Source organism: Pleurodeles waltl, chromosome 2_2 (genome assembly GCF_031143425.1).
Source record: "Pleurodeles waltl isolate 20211129_DDA chromosome 2_2, aPleWal1.hap1.20221129, whole genome shotgun sequence".
Lineage (NCBI taxonomy): Eukaryota > Metazoa > Chordata > Amphibia > Caudata > Salamandridae > Pleurodeles > Pleurodeles waltl.
In genome coordinates, this window is record NC_090439.1 from 846331417 (window position 1) to 846352552 (window position 21136).

The window sequence follows — 21136 nt, forward strand, 5'->3', positions numbered from 1 at the left end:
GGGTGGCTTAAGTAATTACTTTCCACTAGGTGAACAGGCTTATGCAGTTTAGTGGTATTCCGAAAGTTATCTCAGATGGAGGCTAATGCTAATTCTGTAAAACCTCCTGGGCTGAATCCTTTCTGGATGTCAGAGAAGAGTATATTTCTTAAACCCGTAAATCAGGGAGAAAGCTGCTTGTTGTCACGTCGCTGCTTCTTTAGTATTGACTTAATGTAGGATATTTTTGTGTTGCTCCACAGCGATCCAGTTGATAGGAACATGTTGATGATAGCTCTTGTCGGTATTTCAGCAGAGGTTTCTTGAATAATGCTTTTATATATTTTTGGGGGCAAGGGTTTGAAAGAGATCCTGCTATGTTTTGCTTTTACGTTTTTTATCTCATTAGTCTCTTTTATTGTTAGCAGATTATTGTAATTTGGAGTTAGCTTGATTTAGTAAGGTATGATGATGATGATTGTTAGACCTGACAGCCTTAGGGTGGTCTCCTCCCCACCACTCATCCTTTTTCCTTCAGACCTCATTTGTGCTGGCCTTAGGATTCTGTGCACTTTACCACTTCTAACCAGTGCTAAAGTGCTTGTGCGCTCCTCCCCTAAACATGGTCATATTGACTTCTCCTTGCATTGTCTTCGGAACCAGCATATCAGTGTTTTCTTTGATGCAAGGTCACTGCATCTCCATCAGTGACAGCCTTGACGATGATGCCTATCTCCGCATCGCAGCCCCTTCACTCATCGTAATCTGCGCATCGCCTAAACATTGATCCAGCCATCACCTGAACTCCATTCATCTTGGAACCAATGGATCGCCACCGCTGCCTGGGGAACTTCAATGCATCTCCTCAATGGCATGATTTGGAACCAACACAGCATTCCTGCACCAGGATTCTAAGGATCTTTGGTTCAGTGGGCCCAACGGGGGTCCCTGTAGCTAGCCCACGCTCCATTGCGGCCAGTCTGAACTTTTGACTTTGTTCAGATCCGGCGTGACCAGATGTCCCCTGTTGGTGCTTCTTGTTTCTAAGTGCTATTTTACAATGTACTATTTAAAAATGTGTATCTTACATTCTACTTATTGGATTTTTGCCATTTTGGTATTTTCTTATTTATTATGTTTTGATCTATTTCTCTAACCTGGAGTGGAATCTTTTTATGTGGTGGTTTCACTGTTTTACTGTTTGAAGTGTTGCACAAGTTATTTGCTGACATAAAATCCATTCTTAAAAGCCTATGGCTAAGCCGCTATTGGAGCAACTCCTGTCTTATTGATAAAAGTACCATGGTAAAAGCTTTTATTAAGATCAATGCCCTCCACCAAAATTCAAAATCTGGAGGGTTGGTGGGAGACTTTTTATCCATTAAACCTGTGACCACCTTGGACCATTATGTGAATGTACTCCAACCTCCACAGGCCTGTACTTTGTTTGCAAAATTTAGGCTAGGAACAATATTGGTAAATAAGTTTATAAGCAATTGGAAGTCAAATTGTTCCGAATGGTCACTCTGTGCACTTTGCAACAACTGAGGATGTTGTACATGTTTCATTTAAATTTTTTTGTCCCATGTATGAAAGGCCAAGGAGGGCATAGATCAATCCAATTTGCATTGCCCTGGACGTGCAATATTTTAAAGAAGCCTCCACATTTTAAGATCTAATACTAGCTCTATCATACTTTCTGGACTCAGTCGTTACTTGTAGAGTTTCATTAGTAAGGAAAAGGAAGGACCTCTGCTATGACACACAAATGATTTGTACCCCTTTAAATCTCCTTTTTAACAATTGATAATTCGTTACTATGTTGCCATTCCAAAATTAACATGGTTCCACATAATTGTTGAATCCTTCACTTACTGTATCTAATTAAGAGTTTATAAACAACTTGGGCCTTACATCTTTAAGTTCCTAAGCTGAAATGTCACAATATTTTTTTCTATCTGCTTATGCATTTTGTCCAAATTACTGTGCCTGTGAAACCTGGCTATTGTGCAGCTTAGACACACTACCCCATATGTTAAGGAATAATCGGCCAGATGTATGAAAATGCAATTTTGCGTTTACTAAATAGCGACTTCATAGAAATGTCTATTTAAGAAATACAAAACGCTAGGTACAGAGATACCAGTTTCCTAATAGTGATTCCTACAAAGTAGGAATTGCTATTAGAAAATCGGTATTAAAAAAAAAAAAAAAACATTGCATTTTAGTCAATGTGCCGATTTAGCATTTCCTAAAAAGCAATTTCTTACTAAGAAATCGCTATTTAGGAAATGCAAAACCAGAGAAGGCAAATGGCAAAAGTCCCCCCTTGGTGCACCCCAAAAATAGGGATGCATCTGTATAGCACACATATGCGTAAGGGGCATTTGTGTGCTCTATTACAATTTTAAAAAGCACTTTGGAGTGTTTTTTTTAAATATATATATATATATATATATATATATATATATATTTGCACCAGGTTACCACCGACTTCAAGTTGGCGGTATTTACATCTCCTTAATGCCTAAGTCGCATTTAGGAAATGCTTTGTGCATCAGAATTTGAAACGCAAATAGGGAATTCCTATTTGTGATTTCCTATTCTGGGAATTGCAAATTGCAATTTCTACAAGGTAGAAATCAGAATTTGTGATTCCTTAAGGGCCTTTGTACATAAGAAAAGGCTGTTTTGTATTTCTTAACTGCCAAAAATACCGATTCGGGCAGTTAAGAAGTGCAAAAGGGCTTTGTACATCTGGGCCTGTATCTCTTATGCTTTTCTGCATTATTGGCTTTTTAAAACATTTTATTGTTATTATTATTTTTTTTTTAAGAAGCGGTTTTATGTATTATTAATCTAAAAGCAGTCTTAATCCTTATCTGCGTTATTGCCTGTCTCAAATATGAATTGCTATTTTTTTAAGAAGATATCTTATGTATTATTAACTTTTGTACATGTGATCAATTTACACTTACCCTGACTAGGATTGTGATTGCTGCTTGACTAAGGTTAACAACCTAGTCAAACAACAACCCAGTTTCTAATAATGCATTATTTTATGAGAAAGTGAGGTTCACGATCTTCTGATTCTTTAATGAAGTGGTCTGCCGAAGAGTTGCTGAGCTCCTTTGTGTGTTCTACACCAGATGAGGTGTAGACTGGCTAACTAAATCCAGAAAGTATTTGAACAATTTCTTTACTAGCATTGTAAATGTGTAAAAGTGAGAATCCAGAGCAGACTTCACTTTAGGAGACAATAGATCCACCAGTTCCTCATTTAAAAGGCCAAAGTATCACACATGATCTGTCATCTCAGCCATAACCACAGCCGAGGAGGCAACATTCCAAGCAGTAGCAGATGACGAGGCACCTGGAACCACAGTCACTTGATCCAGGAACTCTGACTCACAAAAGGCGTCACAGAGCATCCGTAATCTCATATGACAACTCCAGCAATGAACCTTCATCGAGAACATCATCAGATTTATTGCCACAAAAAGTACATCCAGCTGAACAAGACACACTTCAAGTGCATGTTTGAAGGTGCACCAGAAACAGAATCATAAATAGCAGCAGCAAAATACCACCAGTTAATGCCAGAACAATCGGGAGATCTCCAAAACCACTTGAAAAAGTGAATGAATGGCAAAAGGTATTATTCCAAAGACTGTATGAAACATACTCACAAATCCAGACCCTACAGCTTTAAAAAAGTGTACAATCCCTGCTACGTTAGATGCATTAAAATTGGGACTGACAACTTCACCAAAGTGCCCCGGAAAGTTTCTATTCAAAAGGGACTGTATCTCAACCAATGACCTTGCCACTTGTAGATCATAAGTCTGTTGGGCGGATGTGAGCGCCCCATGTTTTTGAAACAGCAGTGCCTTAAGTCTGCTCAGCTGGTTGAAATTGACATTGGAAGTAGCAATGTGAAGCCACGTATTTCCTACTTTTATCTCTTGTGTGGGTGGGAAAAGTACATTGCCACACCAGGTCACCATTTAAGAAACAGAAATCACATGTGCAACACCTGCTCTCATCCCACAAGAGCTTTGATCACTAAGCATCAAGTAACTCCAATTCGAAAGTAGCTGAAATACTGGGCGGATCGCAGAGATGAGAATACCCTTCAAGTAGCAAGTTAAGTTTGCTACAGACACATTGCAAGCGCCACCTGTTTACAAGTCATTGAATAGATTACAGAAGGTTTGCATTTGCTTCCACTGAGAAAAACATCCTTTTCACCACTCAAGCATTTGAAATCCTAGAGCGACTCCCATTCCTTGTGAATATAACTGTCTCCTAACTGTTCAAACCTGCCAACTGGAAAATGTTTCAAAAACAAGATGAATTGGAATGTTGAAAGCGGCAGGGAGATTACCCCATGTATTAACCACACCGGTGATGGTGTTTTCTCACTTTTAAGCATGATGTAGATAGCTTACATTTTCAACATTATCTGTTGTTTATGTGTAAGATTTAATGTGGCAAACAAGTCCTTAGAGTCCACATGCTTTCCTGGCACACTGCCCACCTTCAGAACTTGTAAAGTCCAACTTAACTGCATAATGGACCTAAGCTGACTTTGTCCATGATGTAAAAAATGCCTTGTTGTTTTGTATATTGTTAATAAGCAGAAGACACTGTTTTGTTTAATGTGTAAATGTGAGTGAACAATGTGATGCCATTATGGACAATGGCTACAGATTTCTTTAAATTGTCCTTTTCTATTTGCCTTAACTGAGAAGCAACTTCCATTTGTGAAAGCTTCCACATCTCATTATATATTGCATATAGAAATCTTTTGGCCACCAAACAAGGCATAAACTACAATTCAGACATCAAAGAAAAAGGTTGTTTTTTTTCGATTTCCACAGAAGGAAACATGGCATAGCACCCCAGGACAGAAGAAATATTTTTTAATATAGATCGTGTTACCTGCAACAAGATTGAATGTGTTTTTCCTTCAGACTGTAATACAAAACAAACGTCAGGATAATAATTATCAAAGAACTGACATCTTTTCTTTACTAAGGCCCTTTGAGGTGGTTAGTATAAACCACTGTTTATGCATGGGCCGGAATTGCGAGTTGGTACATATTTAATGGATCCGATAATTATCAGATGTGCTAAATACCGTAACATTTGGTAAATTTCAGCAGGTCAAACAGCTTGAAATTTAACTGGGTAAAAGAATACGATATTTACGGTATCATGCGGATTTTGGTGCATTAAACACCAAAATACGCATGTTATCCCCCGCCAACTCGTAATAGGGGCTATTTATTGCACTAGATAATTAACGTTCCAAGTGGCATTACTTAGCAGATGCAATAAATAGTAACCTGAGCCGGTAATCAGGGCTGGATACTTCCATTTTGTCCTGTAAAGGAGCAAGACTGGACTCATCTTGGTCTGATTCTAAGACTTTATGAAATTATTTCAAATAACAACATCTAACAGAAACATTTCTGTGATCCCTAGTAATCATTTAAAACACGTTTTCATCTACTTCCGTTTACCTGCGTTTGACACAGTTTTGCAAACATCACTCCCAGTATCAAATGGAACTCCATTTTTTCTAGACCATTATGGTGTTATTTTTACACCGCTACTGAGTATTCCTCCTAGATTAACTAATTGCTAGGCATGTGTAAATTAGAAGCATGCACTGTCCGTTTTTCATTCGCTTTGACATGAAATAGTCGGTTTTCCTTTCCGTTCATTAAAGCTCCAAGACACCTGCAATGTTTACATGACACAATCGAACCTGAATGGCTCAAGCAACACACGCTGCCGAAACTCCGCCCTAACTAGAAGTATCACACTGACATATTCAACTCCAAAAATGAATGCCTTTATGATAATGCAGTGTGTTTAACAATTTCTGAGTCGAAAGGGGCTCCTTTTAATTACAATGTAGACTCCCAGTGACAAGTTTGCACTGCTAGTAAAGCAAGGATACAGATGAGAACACTCGATGAGCGCTTTTTGAAGCATAAAAGGCAGATACATATATGTAAAGGTAAACCTTGCGATTAAATGAGTAGAACGAGCAAATTGAGTTTTCCAACAACACTTTTAGATGAGAGACCACTTGCAACACACGTTATAGAGAGAGCCCACTGTCCAGAATTTGTAAATGCAGTTACAATACAATATATATCCATCCTGCCTCATACTAATACTAATTCCATAATGCTCAGTAGCTGGGTAGTCTATTGTAGTTAAAAGAGACTGCATAGTAATTTCCTTTTAGTGCTCAATATTCTCTCCCTCACATAGTAATTTCCTTTTAGTGCTCAATATTCTCTTAGTGCTCAATATTCTCTCCCTCGCATAAGGCAAAACTGCTATGGGTCATGTCCATCACCCAGTACCATACCAGTGCATGATACTAAACCACCCGTCACCAACTGAACAGACATGGAATACCTAAAGAGATCAGCCACATGCAACTGGAAGACTTTAGTGTAGTCCATCTCTGTGGGTCCCAACTAACTACATCCTATGATTGCTTGTGAAATCTCACAATAACAAACTGGTATGGGATTATAGTAAGAAACTCCATCCCAGAATTTCTATGATCCATCTCTCCAACCTATGCCTGCCAAGGACAATAAACCTTAAACTCTAATCAAGATGTCTCGGGGTGGACAACCCAGTGCACTAACCAGCTCAGTGGACTATGAATAAGAAATACCGTAAAGGGACCTGCAGAGCTGCTCAAATCTGCCAGTTTACTGAAAACTATAAAGTGCACACTTAATCTCTCACACGTCTTCATCCATCAGACTGCTAAGCACTGTCGCATAACACGATAACTGCACCTCGGTGGTAATCACACATGACATGGCTACACTGCCCTCATAGGCTCAAAGACAGACAACATCCTTCCACTCACACACCCTACACTGTGTAGCTTAGGTGAAGATTATCCCAGTTCATCATAGTTAGCGCTCAGTTCAGTCCCCTTTAAAGTTTTACCAGTTGTAGGTCTCTGTGTTCAAACTGGCTACACGCTTCTTCACTCATTCCCATTTCTGGGAAGATACTTGCTGTTTGCAGAAGCAGTCTCTGTCAGTCCAAGCAGTGAAGGCCTGAAGCATAGGTGTAGGAAAGTAGCCTCTTTCTAGCCTTGTTACCCCCAATTTTGGCCTGTTTGTGAGTATATGTCAGGATGCTTTCACTGTCTCACTGGGATCCTGCTAGCCAGGGCCCAGTGCTCATAGTGAAAACCCTATGTTGTAAGTATGTTTGTTATGTGTCACTGGGATCCTGCTAGCCAGGACCCCAGTACTCATACGTTTGTGGCCTATATGTGTTCCCTGTGTGATGCCTAACTGTCTCACTGAGGCTCTGCTAACCAGAACCTCAGTGGTTATGCTCTCTCTGCTTTCCAAATTTATCACTAACAGGCTAGTGACTAAATTTACCAATTCACATAGGCATACTGGTACACCCATATAATTCCCGAGTATATGGTACTGAAGTACCCAGGGTATTGGGGTTCCAGGAGATCCCTATGGGCTGCAGCATTTCTTTTGCCACCCATAGGGAGCTCTGACAATGCTTACACAGGCCTGCCAGTGCAGCGTGATTGAAATAACGTCCACGTTATTTCACAGCCATTTACCACTGCACTTAAGTAACTTATAAGTCACCTATATGTCTAACCATCACCTGGTGAATGTTGGGTGCAAAGTTACTTAGTGTGTGGGCACCCTGGCACTAGCCAAGGTACCCCCACCTCGTTCAGGGCAAATTCCCCAGACTTTGTGAGTGCGGGGACACCATTACACGCGTGCACTATACATAGGTCACTACCTATGTGTAGCGTCACAATGGTAACTCCGAACATGGCCCTGTAACATGTCTAAGATCATGGAATTGTCACCCCAATACCATTCTGGTATTGGGGTGACAATTCCATGATCCCCCGGGTCTCTAGCACAGAACCCGGGTACTGCCAAACTGCCTTTTCAGGGTGTGCACTGCAGCTGCTGCTGCTGCCAATCCCTCAGACAGGTTTCTGCCCCCCTGGGGTCCAGGCAGCCCTGACCCAGGAAGGCAGAACAAAGGATTTCTTCTGAGAGAGGGTGTTACACCCTCTCCCTTTGGAAATAGGTGTGATGGGCTTGGGAGGAGTAGCCTCGGCCCAGCCTCTGGAAATGCTTTGATGGGCACAGATGGTGCCCATCTCTGCATAAGCCAGTCTACACCGGTTCAGGGATCCCCCAGCCCTGCTCTGGCGTGAAACTGGACAAAGGAAAGGGGAGTGACCACTCCCCTGCACCTCCCTTGGGAGGTGCCCAGAGCTCCTCCAGTGTGCTCCAGACCTCTGCCATCTTGGAAACAGAGGTGTTGGGGGCACACTGGACTGCTCTGAGTGGCCAGTGCCAGCAGGTGACGTCAGAGGCTCCTTCTGATAGGCTCTTACCTCTCTTGGTAGCCAATCCTCCTAACCTGGTAGCCAAACCTCCTTTTCGGGTTATTTAGGGTCTCTGCTTTGGGAAATTCTTCAGATAACGAATGCAAGTGCTCACCAGAGTTCCTCTGCATCTTCCTCTTCACCTTCTACCAAAGGATCGACCGCTGACTGCTCAGGACGCCTGCAAAACCGCAACAAAGTAGCAAGATGACTACCAGCAACATTGTAGCCCTTAATCCTGCCGGCTTTCTCAACTGTTTCCTGGTGGTGCATGCTCTGGGGGTAGCCTGCCTTCACCCTGCACCAGAAGCTCCGAATAAATCTCCCGTGGGTCGACAGAATCTTCCCCCTGCTAACGCAGGCACCAAAAGACTGCAACACTGGTCCTCTGGGTCCCCTCTCATCCTGACGAGCGTGGTCCCTGGAACACTGCAACTCTGTCCAAGTGACTCCCACAGTCCAGTGACTCTTCAGTCCAAGTTTGGTGGAGGTAAGTCCTTGCCTCCCCACGCTAGACTGCACAGCTGTGTACCGCGTGATTTGCAGCTCTTCCGGCTCCTGTGCACTCTTCCAGGATTTCCTTTGTGCACAGCCAAATCTGGGTCCCCAGCACTCCATCCTGCAGTGCACAACCTTCTGAGTTGTCCTCCGGCGTCGTGGGACTCCCTTTTGTGACTTCATGTGGACTCTGGTTCACTCTCCTTCTAAGTGCCTGTTGGGGTACTTCTGTGGGTCCTGCCTTCTTCTGTGAGGGCTCCCTGAGTTGCTGGGCGCCCCTCTGTCTCTTCCTCCAAAAGGCGACATCCTGGTCCCTCCTGGGCCACAGCAGCACCCAAAAACCTCTACCGCGACCCTTGCAGCTAGCAAGGCTTGTTTGCGGTCTTTCTGCATGGGAACACCTCTGCAAGCTTCATCGCGACGTGGGACATCCGTCTTCTAAAGGAGAAGTTCCTAGTCCTCTTCTTTCTTTCAGAACTCCAAGCTTCTTCTAACCAGTGCCAGCTTCCTTGCAACTTAAGCTGGCATTTCCTGGGCTCCTGCTCACTCTCGACACTGTCGCGACTATTGGACTTGGTCCCCTTGTCTTACAGGTACTCAGGTCCGGAAATCCACTGTTGTTGCATTGCTGGTGTTTGTTCTTCCTGCAAAATCCCCCTATCACGACTTCTGTGCTCTCTGGGGGTAGTAGGTGCACTTTACACCTACCTTTCAGGGTCTTGGGGTGGGCTATTTTTCTAACCCTCACTGTTTTCTTACAGTCCCAGCGACCCTCTACAAGCTCACATAGGTTTGGGGTCCACTCGTGGTTCGCATTCCACTTTTGGAGTATATGGTTTGTGTTGCCCTTATACCTATGTGTTCCTATTGCAATCTATTGTAATTCTACACTGTTTGCATTACTTTTCTATTACTTACTTAAGTTTGGTTTGTGTACATATATCTTGTGTATATATCTTATCCTCATACTGAGGGTACTCACTGAGATACTTTTGGCATATTGTCATAAAAATAAAGTACCTTTATTTTTAGTAACTCTGCGTATTGTGTTTTCTTATGATATTGTGCATATGACACCAGTGGTATAGTAGGAGCTTTACATGTCTCCTAGTTCAGCCTAAGCTGCTTTGCCATAGCTACCTTCTATCAGCCTAAGCTGCTAGAAACACCTTTTCTACACTAATAAGGGCTAACTGCAGCTGGCACAAGGTGTAAGTACCTCTGGTACCCACTACAAGCCAGGCCAGCCTCCTACAATAGGTACTTGGAATTAAAGGGATCCCACAGGAGAGAGGAGGTCCTTTTCTGCCATGCTTCAGGGTCGCTTGGCGATCCAGTTACACAGAAAGGCAAACAGCCTTGGGTGCACATGGCAGAGACCATCATGGACAAAGATATCCGCCTCAGCAGCACTGTTGTCAAAGTCGCATTTCTTGGCACAGTGGCAGGGCCCACTGCAGTCCTTGTTGGCGCTGCGGCAAGGTCAGCTGCTGTCAAACCTCTTGACACAGTGGTGAGGTCCGCTGCAGATCTAGGATTCAGATCTACAACTGCAATACCGAAAAGATGGGCACTCACTAATCACAGAGCTTGTCAATCACTCTTCTATGTATTCATTCTAGTCTGCCACAACAGCACCAGTGTCTTGCCCCTTCTGGATCTCCCTGGACAGTCACATCTCCTGCAGAGCGTGCATGCTTCTTCATGTTTCTCAGGCAGGGTGGATTCTAGGCGCTCCAGGTCAACTTCTTCCAGCGAGCCTTCAGTTGATGCTCCCTCAACTCTAGAAAGTTAGCAGTCAAGCAAACACCAGTGTTTGTTGTACAACAGTTCTCAGAGTACTTTGTGGAGCGCTCCCTTCTTTGTTCAGAGATTGCTGTGGAGCCACTGTCTGCACTTTCAGAACAGGTTTGGGGTGTTTCTCTTTTTAAGTGTATTGTCCAAGCTGCTCTGTAGATTTAGCCTTTGTGTGGAATTATGCTACTCACAGCATGGTAGATTTCGCACCTTGTGTGAGCCAAACTAAACTGTGATCAGGGAAAAGTCAAAAGGCTGGCCTTACCCAAAGTGTCCCTCCCACCCTGAACAGCTAACACTGTAGTCCCACCCTTGACCCCCCCCAACCATCTACCAATTGTCAGTGCTACAGGAAGACTAATCAATAGCACCTTTCAACAAAAGGCCTAATTAATGTTACAGGAAGAGGCCAGTGGTATCCAAAATAGATCCCACATGCTTCAAGTGCTCTGATATCATACACACAATGCACATACCATACAGGCCATAATCACAAACATCCACAATATACATTATGGATGTTTGTGCTAAGATCTAGGTTAGCATTGGAAGGGGAATTTACACAACTTTACATGTTTGGGCCAGTAGACCTTCACACCAGTGATCACAACTATTGATTCCCAAAATATGTTACGCTGCCACCAACCAATAACAGGGACAGTAGTCAACTGTCATCAAAATGTGGGCATAATTAGTGCACTCCCTCAAGCCACAGGACAGATCCAAGATCTCTCTCATGTCAAGGGACAGGCCTGAGCTTCAGCACACACACTAGATTAGTGGGACCAAATGACACGCATTTGTAATGCATTAGGTCTCGCATTTGCTTGAGTTAGAGCTGTTGGCGTTGTTAATGCATAAGTGACCTTTTCTAGCCACATAAATTGGTCAACCCTGCCATATAATTTGGTCCTCTTTGCCACATAATTCCAGTGGCCCTGTGTATAAGTAAAGCACTTCCATTAACCCTTTTTCTCTATCTGCTGCAAAAATGTAAATATTGCCATTATTCATTTATTTTGTATATTATTTGGTACGAGTGTCACTACATTATAGAGAATTAAGAATGGCTAAGAGTTATTGATGTGAGGCACTGGAGAGTGGATGGTGTTGTGGGTCATTGTTGTCTTTTACTACCCTTTATTTTAAGCAAAACATGAATACGGTGGCTCTGTCTGAGCTTAATGCCCATGACCCATATACTGAAAAATACAGTTTCGTAATACTGTGTACAGTTATGATCAGCACAAAAGTAGCACCTTTATCAGCACCGCCGTGCCCTACAAAGATGCACTGTTAAACAGAGATGGAAGACTGGTACAGAGGACAACATTCAGAACAAACGATGGAAAAAGCACAGTCTACAAAAGGGCGTCAAATATTCGAGGGAAGGCTAAAGGCACAGAAAAGAAAGATGGAGAAACATCAATGTTGTTTAGTGGTAATTTGTATTTTTAACAAATAAGAAACATTATCACATGAAAGGATTCACACAAGGATATGGAATCCAAATAAAAAAACTTCATGTGGATTATTGCCTGCAATCGAACGTCGACATAGGTTTTATTCCTCACAAAAATCAATGTCACATTTTGTATAGCCTCCACCTGAAATCGGACCAAGAATACCCCAGTCACCAATATTATAACAAAGTGTACCGATTTTTACTCCAATTTCATCATAATTGCAAAATCTAAAATTGCCATAAAGAGAACAAAAACAGCCCTTACTAACAGTCGTATAGATTCTATGTTGTCTCTCCAAGGGTGTTTTTGTACCCTTGTGGTTTGATAGTGGCATAAACAAAGGCTCACAGTCACCAAGAACTTGGCAAAGAGGACCATGGCAGTGAACACTAAAGATGACCTCTGCAGGAGCAGTGTTTGCAGGTCTGAGACGAGCTAGGAAGATATGGTCATTGAGGTACGAGAGTATTGAAATAAGACTCGTAGCTTGATAATTTTAAATACAACTATACCTGATTTGCAATTAGGCCTGATTCATCCCAGTTTGCCCCGTGCAGGGAGTGGACATTGCTGTAAATTAGGGCACATTTGCCTGTAAATTAAACTTGTTTCCTTTATGGCCACACTAACCGACTTGGGCAGCGTCTGATAAGAAAATGAAATTTATTACCTAGGGCGGTGTGTTTATTCAGCAGGCCTGCCTTCTCGGTGGGGAGCCAGGGCTGGCCAGTCATCGAGCCACCTAGTACACTTTGCAGTTTTCCAACAGCTAGCCTGGACTGGTTGGTGGGGTGGGAACACACATGAGGGCAGTGGGGGGTTAGATGAAGCAGCAATGGGGCCTGTGGGGGAACAGGATGAAGCCAGGGTTTTTGAAAGCAAGGATATGGAATGGTGCTAGCGAGCTACATTGAGCAGAGTGGGTTGGGGGATCAAGGGAAACAAAAAGCGCACACTAAAAAAAAAAAGAGAAATTAGTCACTACATGCAGGAATTTACAAAAATGAAACTTGGGTAACCTCTCTCAAAGCAATAATGCAACTTATGTACCACTCTATGTTTAGGAGCCGAGTCATCTAGACAGAAGGTGTCACAGTATGTTTTTCCCAAGCCTCATTTGAAGCACTGACAAGCCCTATGCCATCTGTGGGAGGCGTGGGCTGGATCTCGGCGTTTGCTTTCCCCATTTTTTATTTGTTGTAAATAAAAAAAATGAAAAAATTAAAGTTGTGTGTATTTGACCAATAATTATGCCGATAGCATCGGAATTTTAATTAAAGTGGCTATGAAGCTTGTACACATTGCAATTTTCCAACAACCAGCAAGGACTGGTTGGGGGTGGGGAAACACGAGGGTGGGGTTGCAGGGTGAGATGAAGCAGCAACAGAGAGGGTGGGGGATCGAGATTACGCTTTTAAAAGCAGGAATACAGAATGGTGCAAGCTAGATTGAGCAGGGTGGGTTGGAGGAGCAATAGAAACGAAATGCGCACACATAGAAAATGTTCAAAAGCTGGAGCACCTAGACAGAGGGCGTCACCGTATGCTGTTCCCGAGCCTCATTTGAAGCACTGACAAGCCTTATTATACGGTCTGCACAGGGCTTGGCGATATCTAGGAATCTGCTCTCTGCGTGTATTTTTTTGTAAATTAAAAAGAATTTGAGAGCTGTGTATATTTGACCAAAAACTATGCCGATAGCAGAGGGCTTGGGTGGGGTCTCGGCCTCTGCTCTCCCAAATAGTTACTGTTAATTAAAAAAAACAGGTCAGAGAGCGAGGGCAAGCTGGCCCTGGAAATGACCCTCTCTGTTGTTGTTTAATGTTTGCAAAGGGAGCTAGGGGGTGGGGGAGGGAGATCTACTGAAGGACTTGTCCGAGAAAGTGTGGCTGCTCTGAAACACACACCCACAGTGTAAGACAAGCAGGCAAAAACTCAAAAAAGTCCCTCTACAAAAGAGATAAACAGGACAAAGTGATACCTGCTCTGAAAGAGAAAAAAAGGAGGGACAGAGAGATAGAACTGACCAACAGCAAGCAGGGATTTTTAAAGGACACTGCAAGCAACAAATGAAATTGCTTAAGCCCACAGTATAAATATACTTAAAAGTATACAAGAGGTTGTACGCTTGAGCTCGACCTAACAAGGGTATCAGATACTCGAAGTCAGGCACCCAGGGCAGGGGAACATGACTGTACACCATACAGGGGGCATTCCGGTCTCAACAATATCAACTGAAAATTTCCTTTTTTTACCAATCCTGCATGTTAATATAAAAAGAATGAAAAATTGGTATAACGTACTTTTCTTTTACAGTTGTATATGAATTGATGTTTCTGCAAATGTCTGATATTTTTGTATAGCTTGATTGTATGAATATTTGATTTTAATATACTTTGCTGAGTGTGTTACATAATGCTCCTCAGCTCCCGAAGAAGGTAACTGCATAGTGCATGGATCTTATAAATATTATTAAAAATAAATGTGTGAAATAAGTTGGATTTTCCATGGTCCTGTAAGAAGAAATAGTGAGGTTTCCACAATATCCAAGATATCTGTTTCACACAGATTGTTTTATGGAATGTTGTGGCCTTCTGTTCCAGGGTGTGCAAGGATTAATCTGTCCTGGCGACTCTGATTATTCTAAGAAGAGTATTTGGTACCAACTCAGCACTAAAGTGCACTTATTTTTACGTGGATGTACACAAGTCATATGGAAAAATGCTGTCACTCGCTGTGTTAAAGAGTAGATGGCTGAAGTGCATTGACCCATTGCCCCTTCCTAATTTTAGATAGATACATAGATGTGTGTGTATGCATATATATAATATATATATATATATATATACATATATATATATATCCGTGATAAAGGCTTATTGCCGAAACGCGTTGGAGTTGTTTTGTTTGCTGTAAATAAAATCTTGGATCTTCATATGGAGGTGTCCTGGTTCTCTTCGGATTTGGAGAGCGTGTTTTGTTATAACATATTTGGGCGTCTCGGAGCCCGACCAGGACCGCTGTGATGTAACGGCCGCACTCCGAGGAAACTTTGTATATATATATACATATTATATATAAAATTTAAGTTCAGATATTGCTTGATAGAACTTTCATTGTATATTAGAATAATAACAAGATATCTGAGTAATTAATTATTATTATTTTTATTATTTTAGAAAATATTTAGCGAGTTTGTAACAATTGAAATGTTATTCCATGGAAAGGCATTAGAGGTGTACACAGCTGCCTATCAAAATATACAGAACATCGATGAGGAAGAAGATTTGCAGGTAACTTCAACAAAAGTTACATTTAGTTCCATGTTAGAAATACATTTCAATGGGCTTGTTCATGTTCAAACATTTCCTTTGTTTTTTTTTGTTGTTTTTTTACATATTCAGGCAAAATACATTAGCATTATAAAACAATGCCTTTCTGTATTATATGTATAGCATACATGCACATGTGCAGAGTTTAATATGCTGCCATGCCATTGTTGAGTATGGGGAGGGGCCATGACTCACGACAGGTAAGCGAATTGTACAGCCCCTCTCCTCCCTCAGCGATTACACTAAATAACATATTATACTGTGGTGCACAGCTGCAAATATGATTTATGTCATGACATTTTCCTTGTGTTCTTGCTTTAACAAAAGGTATTTACCCACATCAGGATGCAGGGAGTTAAATTTGAACAGCAAGGTAAAACTATGTTGAAGAGCCAATTAGGAGAGTTATTTCCATGTGTAAAGTAATTGTACTGTGAAAATGAATTCATCTGAGCTTTGCACTATAGTATTAAATGAGTGTTTATTAGTACAGTTTCTCTAAATAACGTTTTATTGTGCCACATGACACATGTGTTTTTACCAGCTATATATATATATATATATATATATATATATATATATATTTATATATATATATATATATATATATATATATGCATATAATGTAGAGAAACAAACATATATCTTCTGAAAACTCATGAAGGTTTTGCTGCAGTAACGTCATGGAGTCTATGCATCCTGGATGAAGGCACGAGTATTTTAAATTACTATTTCATCACAGCATCCCTCCAAAATTAATGACACCTTGCACACCACTGCTATTCAATGTGTGTTTATTTGCAACAGCAGCATCAGTGTGTTTCAGCCATTACAGCCTTGATCACCGTGCAAACAATATGTCCTATCACTACTCTTAGTTAACCCCAGTGTTTAAACGTAGACAAGAGATGCAAGTGCTTGGAAAGGGGAAAGTGTTTTCTTTGGGTGTTTCTAATACTCAAAGTAAAGTGATTTATTGACTGGTACATAAGTGTTTCATCTAATTAAATTATTATATGCCATTGTAAATAATAAAAAATTCCAACAAAATTATGGTCCAGTGGGCCATTTCTAGATTAAATTAAGAACTTACAGATTCCATTATATCACACACAATTAATTCTGCAAATTGCAGACAGGTACTCCGAGAAAAACATCTGATCCATGTAGCTTAAATACTTAGACCAATTCATTGAAATATATATGCATATCAGCCATCCAAAGAAAGCAGCAAACTGATACCTTAATCCGGCTAACAGTATTGGTTATAAATTTTGTGATAAGATGTCACTTCATGAAGCAGTGTGGAAATAAGGATGTGCAAGAAACGTGCACAAATCTTTTCTTTGACAAGTGTTTTGTGTTTGCTCTGTCCCTGATTATTTATACTTTTAAGTTCTTCAATCTCTCAATCAATCAAACAAGATTTGTAAAGCGTGACTAATCACCCTCAAGGGTATCCAGGCGCTTGCAGGCCTCACCAGCTCATTTGAATAGTCAGGTCTTGAGGGCTGTACAGAATTCCAGATGAGAAGTGATGGTCTGAAGATGCTTGGGGAAACTGTTCCAGGTTTTTGTTGCTATGTGGATGAAGGCACGCCCTCGACTTTTGCTTCGGTGGATGTGTAGATTGTAGGTAAGTGATAGGGAGGCAGAGTGTAGCCTTCTTGATGATTGGTGGAAATTCGAGCAGTGGTTAATGTAGGCGGATCCTTGGTTGTGTAGAGCTTTGTGCATGGGTCAGCAGCTTGACTGCACACCTCTTTTGCACAGGAAGCCAGTGGAGTTGCGGTGTGATGTGGGATCATCGGGGAAGATCAAGCATGAGTCTGGCTGTTGCTTTCTGTATGATCTGAAGTCGACTGGTAATGAGGGCCTTTGTTATCATGCGTCTTGTGTGCTGGGGTAGCCACTTGAAGATCTTTTGTAGGATGTGCATAGCGAAGAAGCAAGTGGAAGACATGGTACTAATCTGTCATTCTATGGTGAACCTTTTGTCAGTTGTGATTCCAAGGCTTCTGGCATGTTTGGAGGGAGTCGGTGTTGGTTCTAGTTCTGAGGCCCATCAGGAATCGTTCCATGTGTTGCTGCTCTTGCCGAAGATCAGAACGTCATTCTTGTCTGTGTTTATCTGTAGGCAGTTTTCTTTCATCCAGTCGGCGATGCTTGTCATGCATCTGTGGAAGTTGGTTTTGGTGGTGGTGGGTTCAGTGGTGAGTGAGAGGATGAGTTGGGTGCCTTCTGCGTAGGCGATTATGTTGAGGGTGTGGGGTCTGATGATGTTGTCTAGCTGGGTCATAACTGCGTTAAAAAGCATGGAGCTGAAGGTATGATCTTTGGGGTGAGGAAGGAGGTAATCCATCTGAGTGCATCCCCTTGGATACTGATGTAGTGGAGACTTTTCAGCGTGTGGTGGGATATGATATCGAAGGCTGCAGAGAGGTCGAGGAGGATCAGGGCTGCTGCCTCTCCTCAGTCAAGTAGGGTATGGATAGCATCCATGGCTGCAACCAGAGTGGTCTCTGCTGTGTGATTGCTGTAGAAGTTGGATTGGGAGGTGTAGAATAGCTGGTTTTGCTTCAGGCAGGTCATGAGTTGCTTTTTGATTATTTTTTCCAGTACCTTAGCTGGGAAAGGAAGCAGAGAGATTGCTAAGTAGTTTTTGAGTATGCTGGGGTCTGCAGTAGTGGTTTGAATTTGCCATGTTTCCAAACATCGGGAAAGGTGGCAGTGGTGATGGTGTTGAATAGAGTGAGTTCCTGGCAGTTCCTTTTGTTCCTGAGGTTGAAGATGTACTGCAGGGGGTCTGTTGGGGATCCCGAGTGGATGGATTTTGTGTTCGAGGTGGTGTCCTCGAGGGAGAGAATGTTCCAGGTGGTTAGTCTATGCTTGGTGTTGGTTGTGGTGGTGGCAACTCTGTTGATGAAGTCCGTAAGTGCAGGTTGGGGTTCGAAGTTCCTGTATACGGTTGGAATCTTGTTGTGAAAGAAATCGGCAAGATGTGCACCTGTGATAGTGTGATGTTGTTTTCACTTACCGCTGAGTTGGATAATTTCTTAATAATATTAAAGAGTTTCTTGGTGATGTTGCTGCTGGTTGTGGTACACATGGCTAATGCTGCTGCCTTTGTTGCTTTGAGCAGGAGGTGGTAGAGGTTGAGGGAGATCTTATAAGCTGCCCTGACGGAGGTGTCTTTGCTGGCACACCAACCTCCTCTCCAGCTGGGGGTCCAGCATTTGTCCTGCGGTGTGCATAGAGTAATGGGTGATTTGGATTAATCTATGGCAGCTTATACTGTCGAAAAGGTGTGTGGTGGTGTTGTTGTTGGGGTCATCAATGGGGAAGTTAAGGTCATCAAGGAAGATGTAATCCATGAATTCTAAGGCTAGGGGCACAATTAAGTTTGCAATGGTGTTGAAGAAGCTGGCGCGCAGACTTGGAGGTCTGTATACTAGGTTCCTCCCGATGGTAGTCTTCTCGTCTATGTGGATCTTGAAGTTGAGATGTTCAATGGAGTTGGTAGTGTTTTCGATGGAGGTGTTGCACTGTATGGTTTCTTAGTGAACTATAGCAGTTCCTCCTCCTGGCTTGCTGATGCGCTCTTCGTGAGATATTTTATATCCACCAGAGATTGCTGTGGAAATGTCTGAGGTGTATGGTCGTTTGAGCCAGGTTTCGGTGAGGATATCGGGTGTGAGGGTAGTGATGAGGTCTCATAGTCTAATTGAGTGCTTGGATATCAAATGTGTGTTGAGGAGTAGGCAGTGGAGTTGGTGTGTTTCTTCTGGCATGTTGTGTTGAGAGTGTAGGGTGGTGCTGCACAGTGACAGTAGTTATCCAGGAGAAGGTGCACCTGGCTTCGGAGAACAGTCCAAATGGCTCAGTGCGGTGCAGCACGGCAACAGCATTCTCTCGGTCATCTGATGTTTAAAACGTTGTGGGTTGTGGCGTTGTAACTGTGGGTGGACCGAGGACCAAGGGTCCTGGCACTATGCGCGGTCCAGGAGCTAACGGGCTTGCCCTTGGAACACCAGCATTGAGGCCTCCATTAAGGAGGTCCTTGGAGGAGTGAGGGTACTGGGAGGCAGTGGACAAGGCTAGACATGAGAAGGAAAATAATAGGCAGCAGGCAGTAGCAGCAATGATGAGAAAAAGCAAGGAGAAAGCAGTGAAAATGAGGGAAAAGCGAAGAGAAGGCACACAAAAAACAGGGAAAAAGTCAGGAGAAAGCAGTGAAAATTTGGAAAAAAGCAAGGAGAAGGAACACAAAAAGGGGAAAAAGCAAGGAGAAGACATGAGCAAGAGCAATACAGCTGAACGGGGAGAGCTAGGCTTGGTTTAATGTTAGACCATAAAGTCAGGCTTTTCATTTTTTTACAGGGCACACCTCCAAACAAGAACACATTGAGAAAAAAACAAAAATGGATTGGCCATCTCATATACAGTGGATCCAACCCCCCCCCCCCCCAAAAAAAAAAACAATCACCAATGTCTGTAGCATTATTTTTTAATTTTCTTGTGCAGTATGTAAGCATCCTGTCTTTCATAGAAAATGTTCCAGTGTGTGCTTAGCACACCCTTGGAAGATGCAGAGGGTTAAAAGAAATGTAGGTATCTGATAGAGATTTCTAGCTGCAGGTTCTTTCCCTTTGAATTTCCCAGGAATCCGACTGGATCCGGAAACTTGTGTGGGCAGTACCTCTGCACTCCGTTGGGTGGCTTCATTCAGTTCCGCACAGTGTCGTCGATGCCAGAAGTGATGTTGCGCTCACCTATATATGTTCCACCCAGGTGCGTGGAATATCAGTTCTTTGATTTCCGTGCCAGTTAGCACTGATCTGGAAAAGTTACCTCTCCGTCTCTTTTTGACAGGCTTTTTTCAACATTTTGTTTAATATTTTTTCCTCTGTGTCAATAATGTCATCTAGGTAGGTATGGTTTAAGCCATGTGGCGCCTGTCACCCACACCATGTCGGTAACAGACCTGCAGTGTGTGTGCTTGTGGTGTTTCAAGAGTGACCACGACTCAGTCATGCTTGGACTGCTGGGCCATGGCACCAAAGGCTTTGAGGGAGCGGTCCCTAAAGCTGCTTGTGGCCCAGCAGTCGACACCACTGAGCGCTACTCCTAGGAGGTCTCAGTCCCGATCGAGAAGAAGGTTGTTGGCCACTCTGGAGCTTCAAGTCCTCGTCCTCCCACTCAAAGACCTCGGGACATTCAGGGAAGAGGCACAAAAAACACAGGAAGTCATAGACATGTTGGACTTCGCCTCGGCCAACGCAACAAGTTTGGAACGTCAGTGTTCCAGGCATTGTCTGTAGAGCCCTTGCCACATCTGACTCCGAGCTTTCCCCCATTTCCAGGAGCCGCAGCGACCCACGCTCAAATTAAAGAGTTGTACGAGGCCATGTGCAGCATATTTGAGTGGGCTGACCCCTCCAGTGCACATTTCGGGCCTCATGGGTTCAGAGGTGGCTCTATCAGGTTTCACACCAGTGGCTTCCACTCTGGCGCCGATGGGGCCTCGTAAATCCGATCATGGATTCGGATCAATGCAGGTTTTGCAAACAGCCTTCTCTGGAGCCGATCCCGACGCCAATGCTTTTGGCACCCACTAGCAGCTCTAGA

At 42.8% G+C, this 21136-nt stretch overlaps 1 protein-coding gene across 1 annotated transcript in view; it reads left to right on the top strand.

Annotated features, from left to right (window-relative positions):
- CIBAR1 (CBY1 interacting BAR domain containing 1) overlaps nucleotides 1-21136 on the top strand; it is a 306725-nt gene that overhangs the window by 183130 nt on the left and 102459 nt on the right. Inside the window, exon 7 of the mRNA XM_069220467.1 lies at nucleotides 15356-15469. Within this exon, the coding sequence (XP_069076568.1) occupies nucleotides 15356-15469 (114 nt within the window). The remainder of the gene's footprint in view (nucleotides 1-15355; nucleotides 15470-21136) is intronic.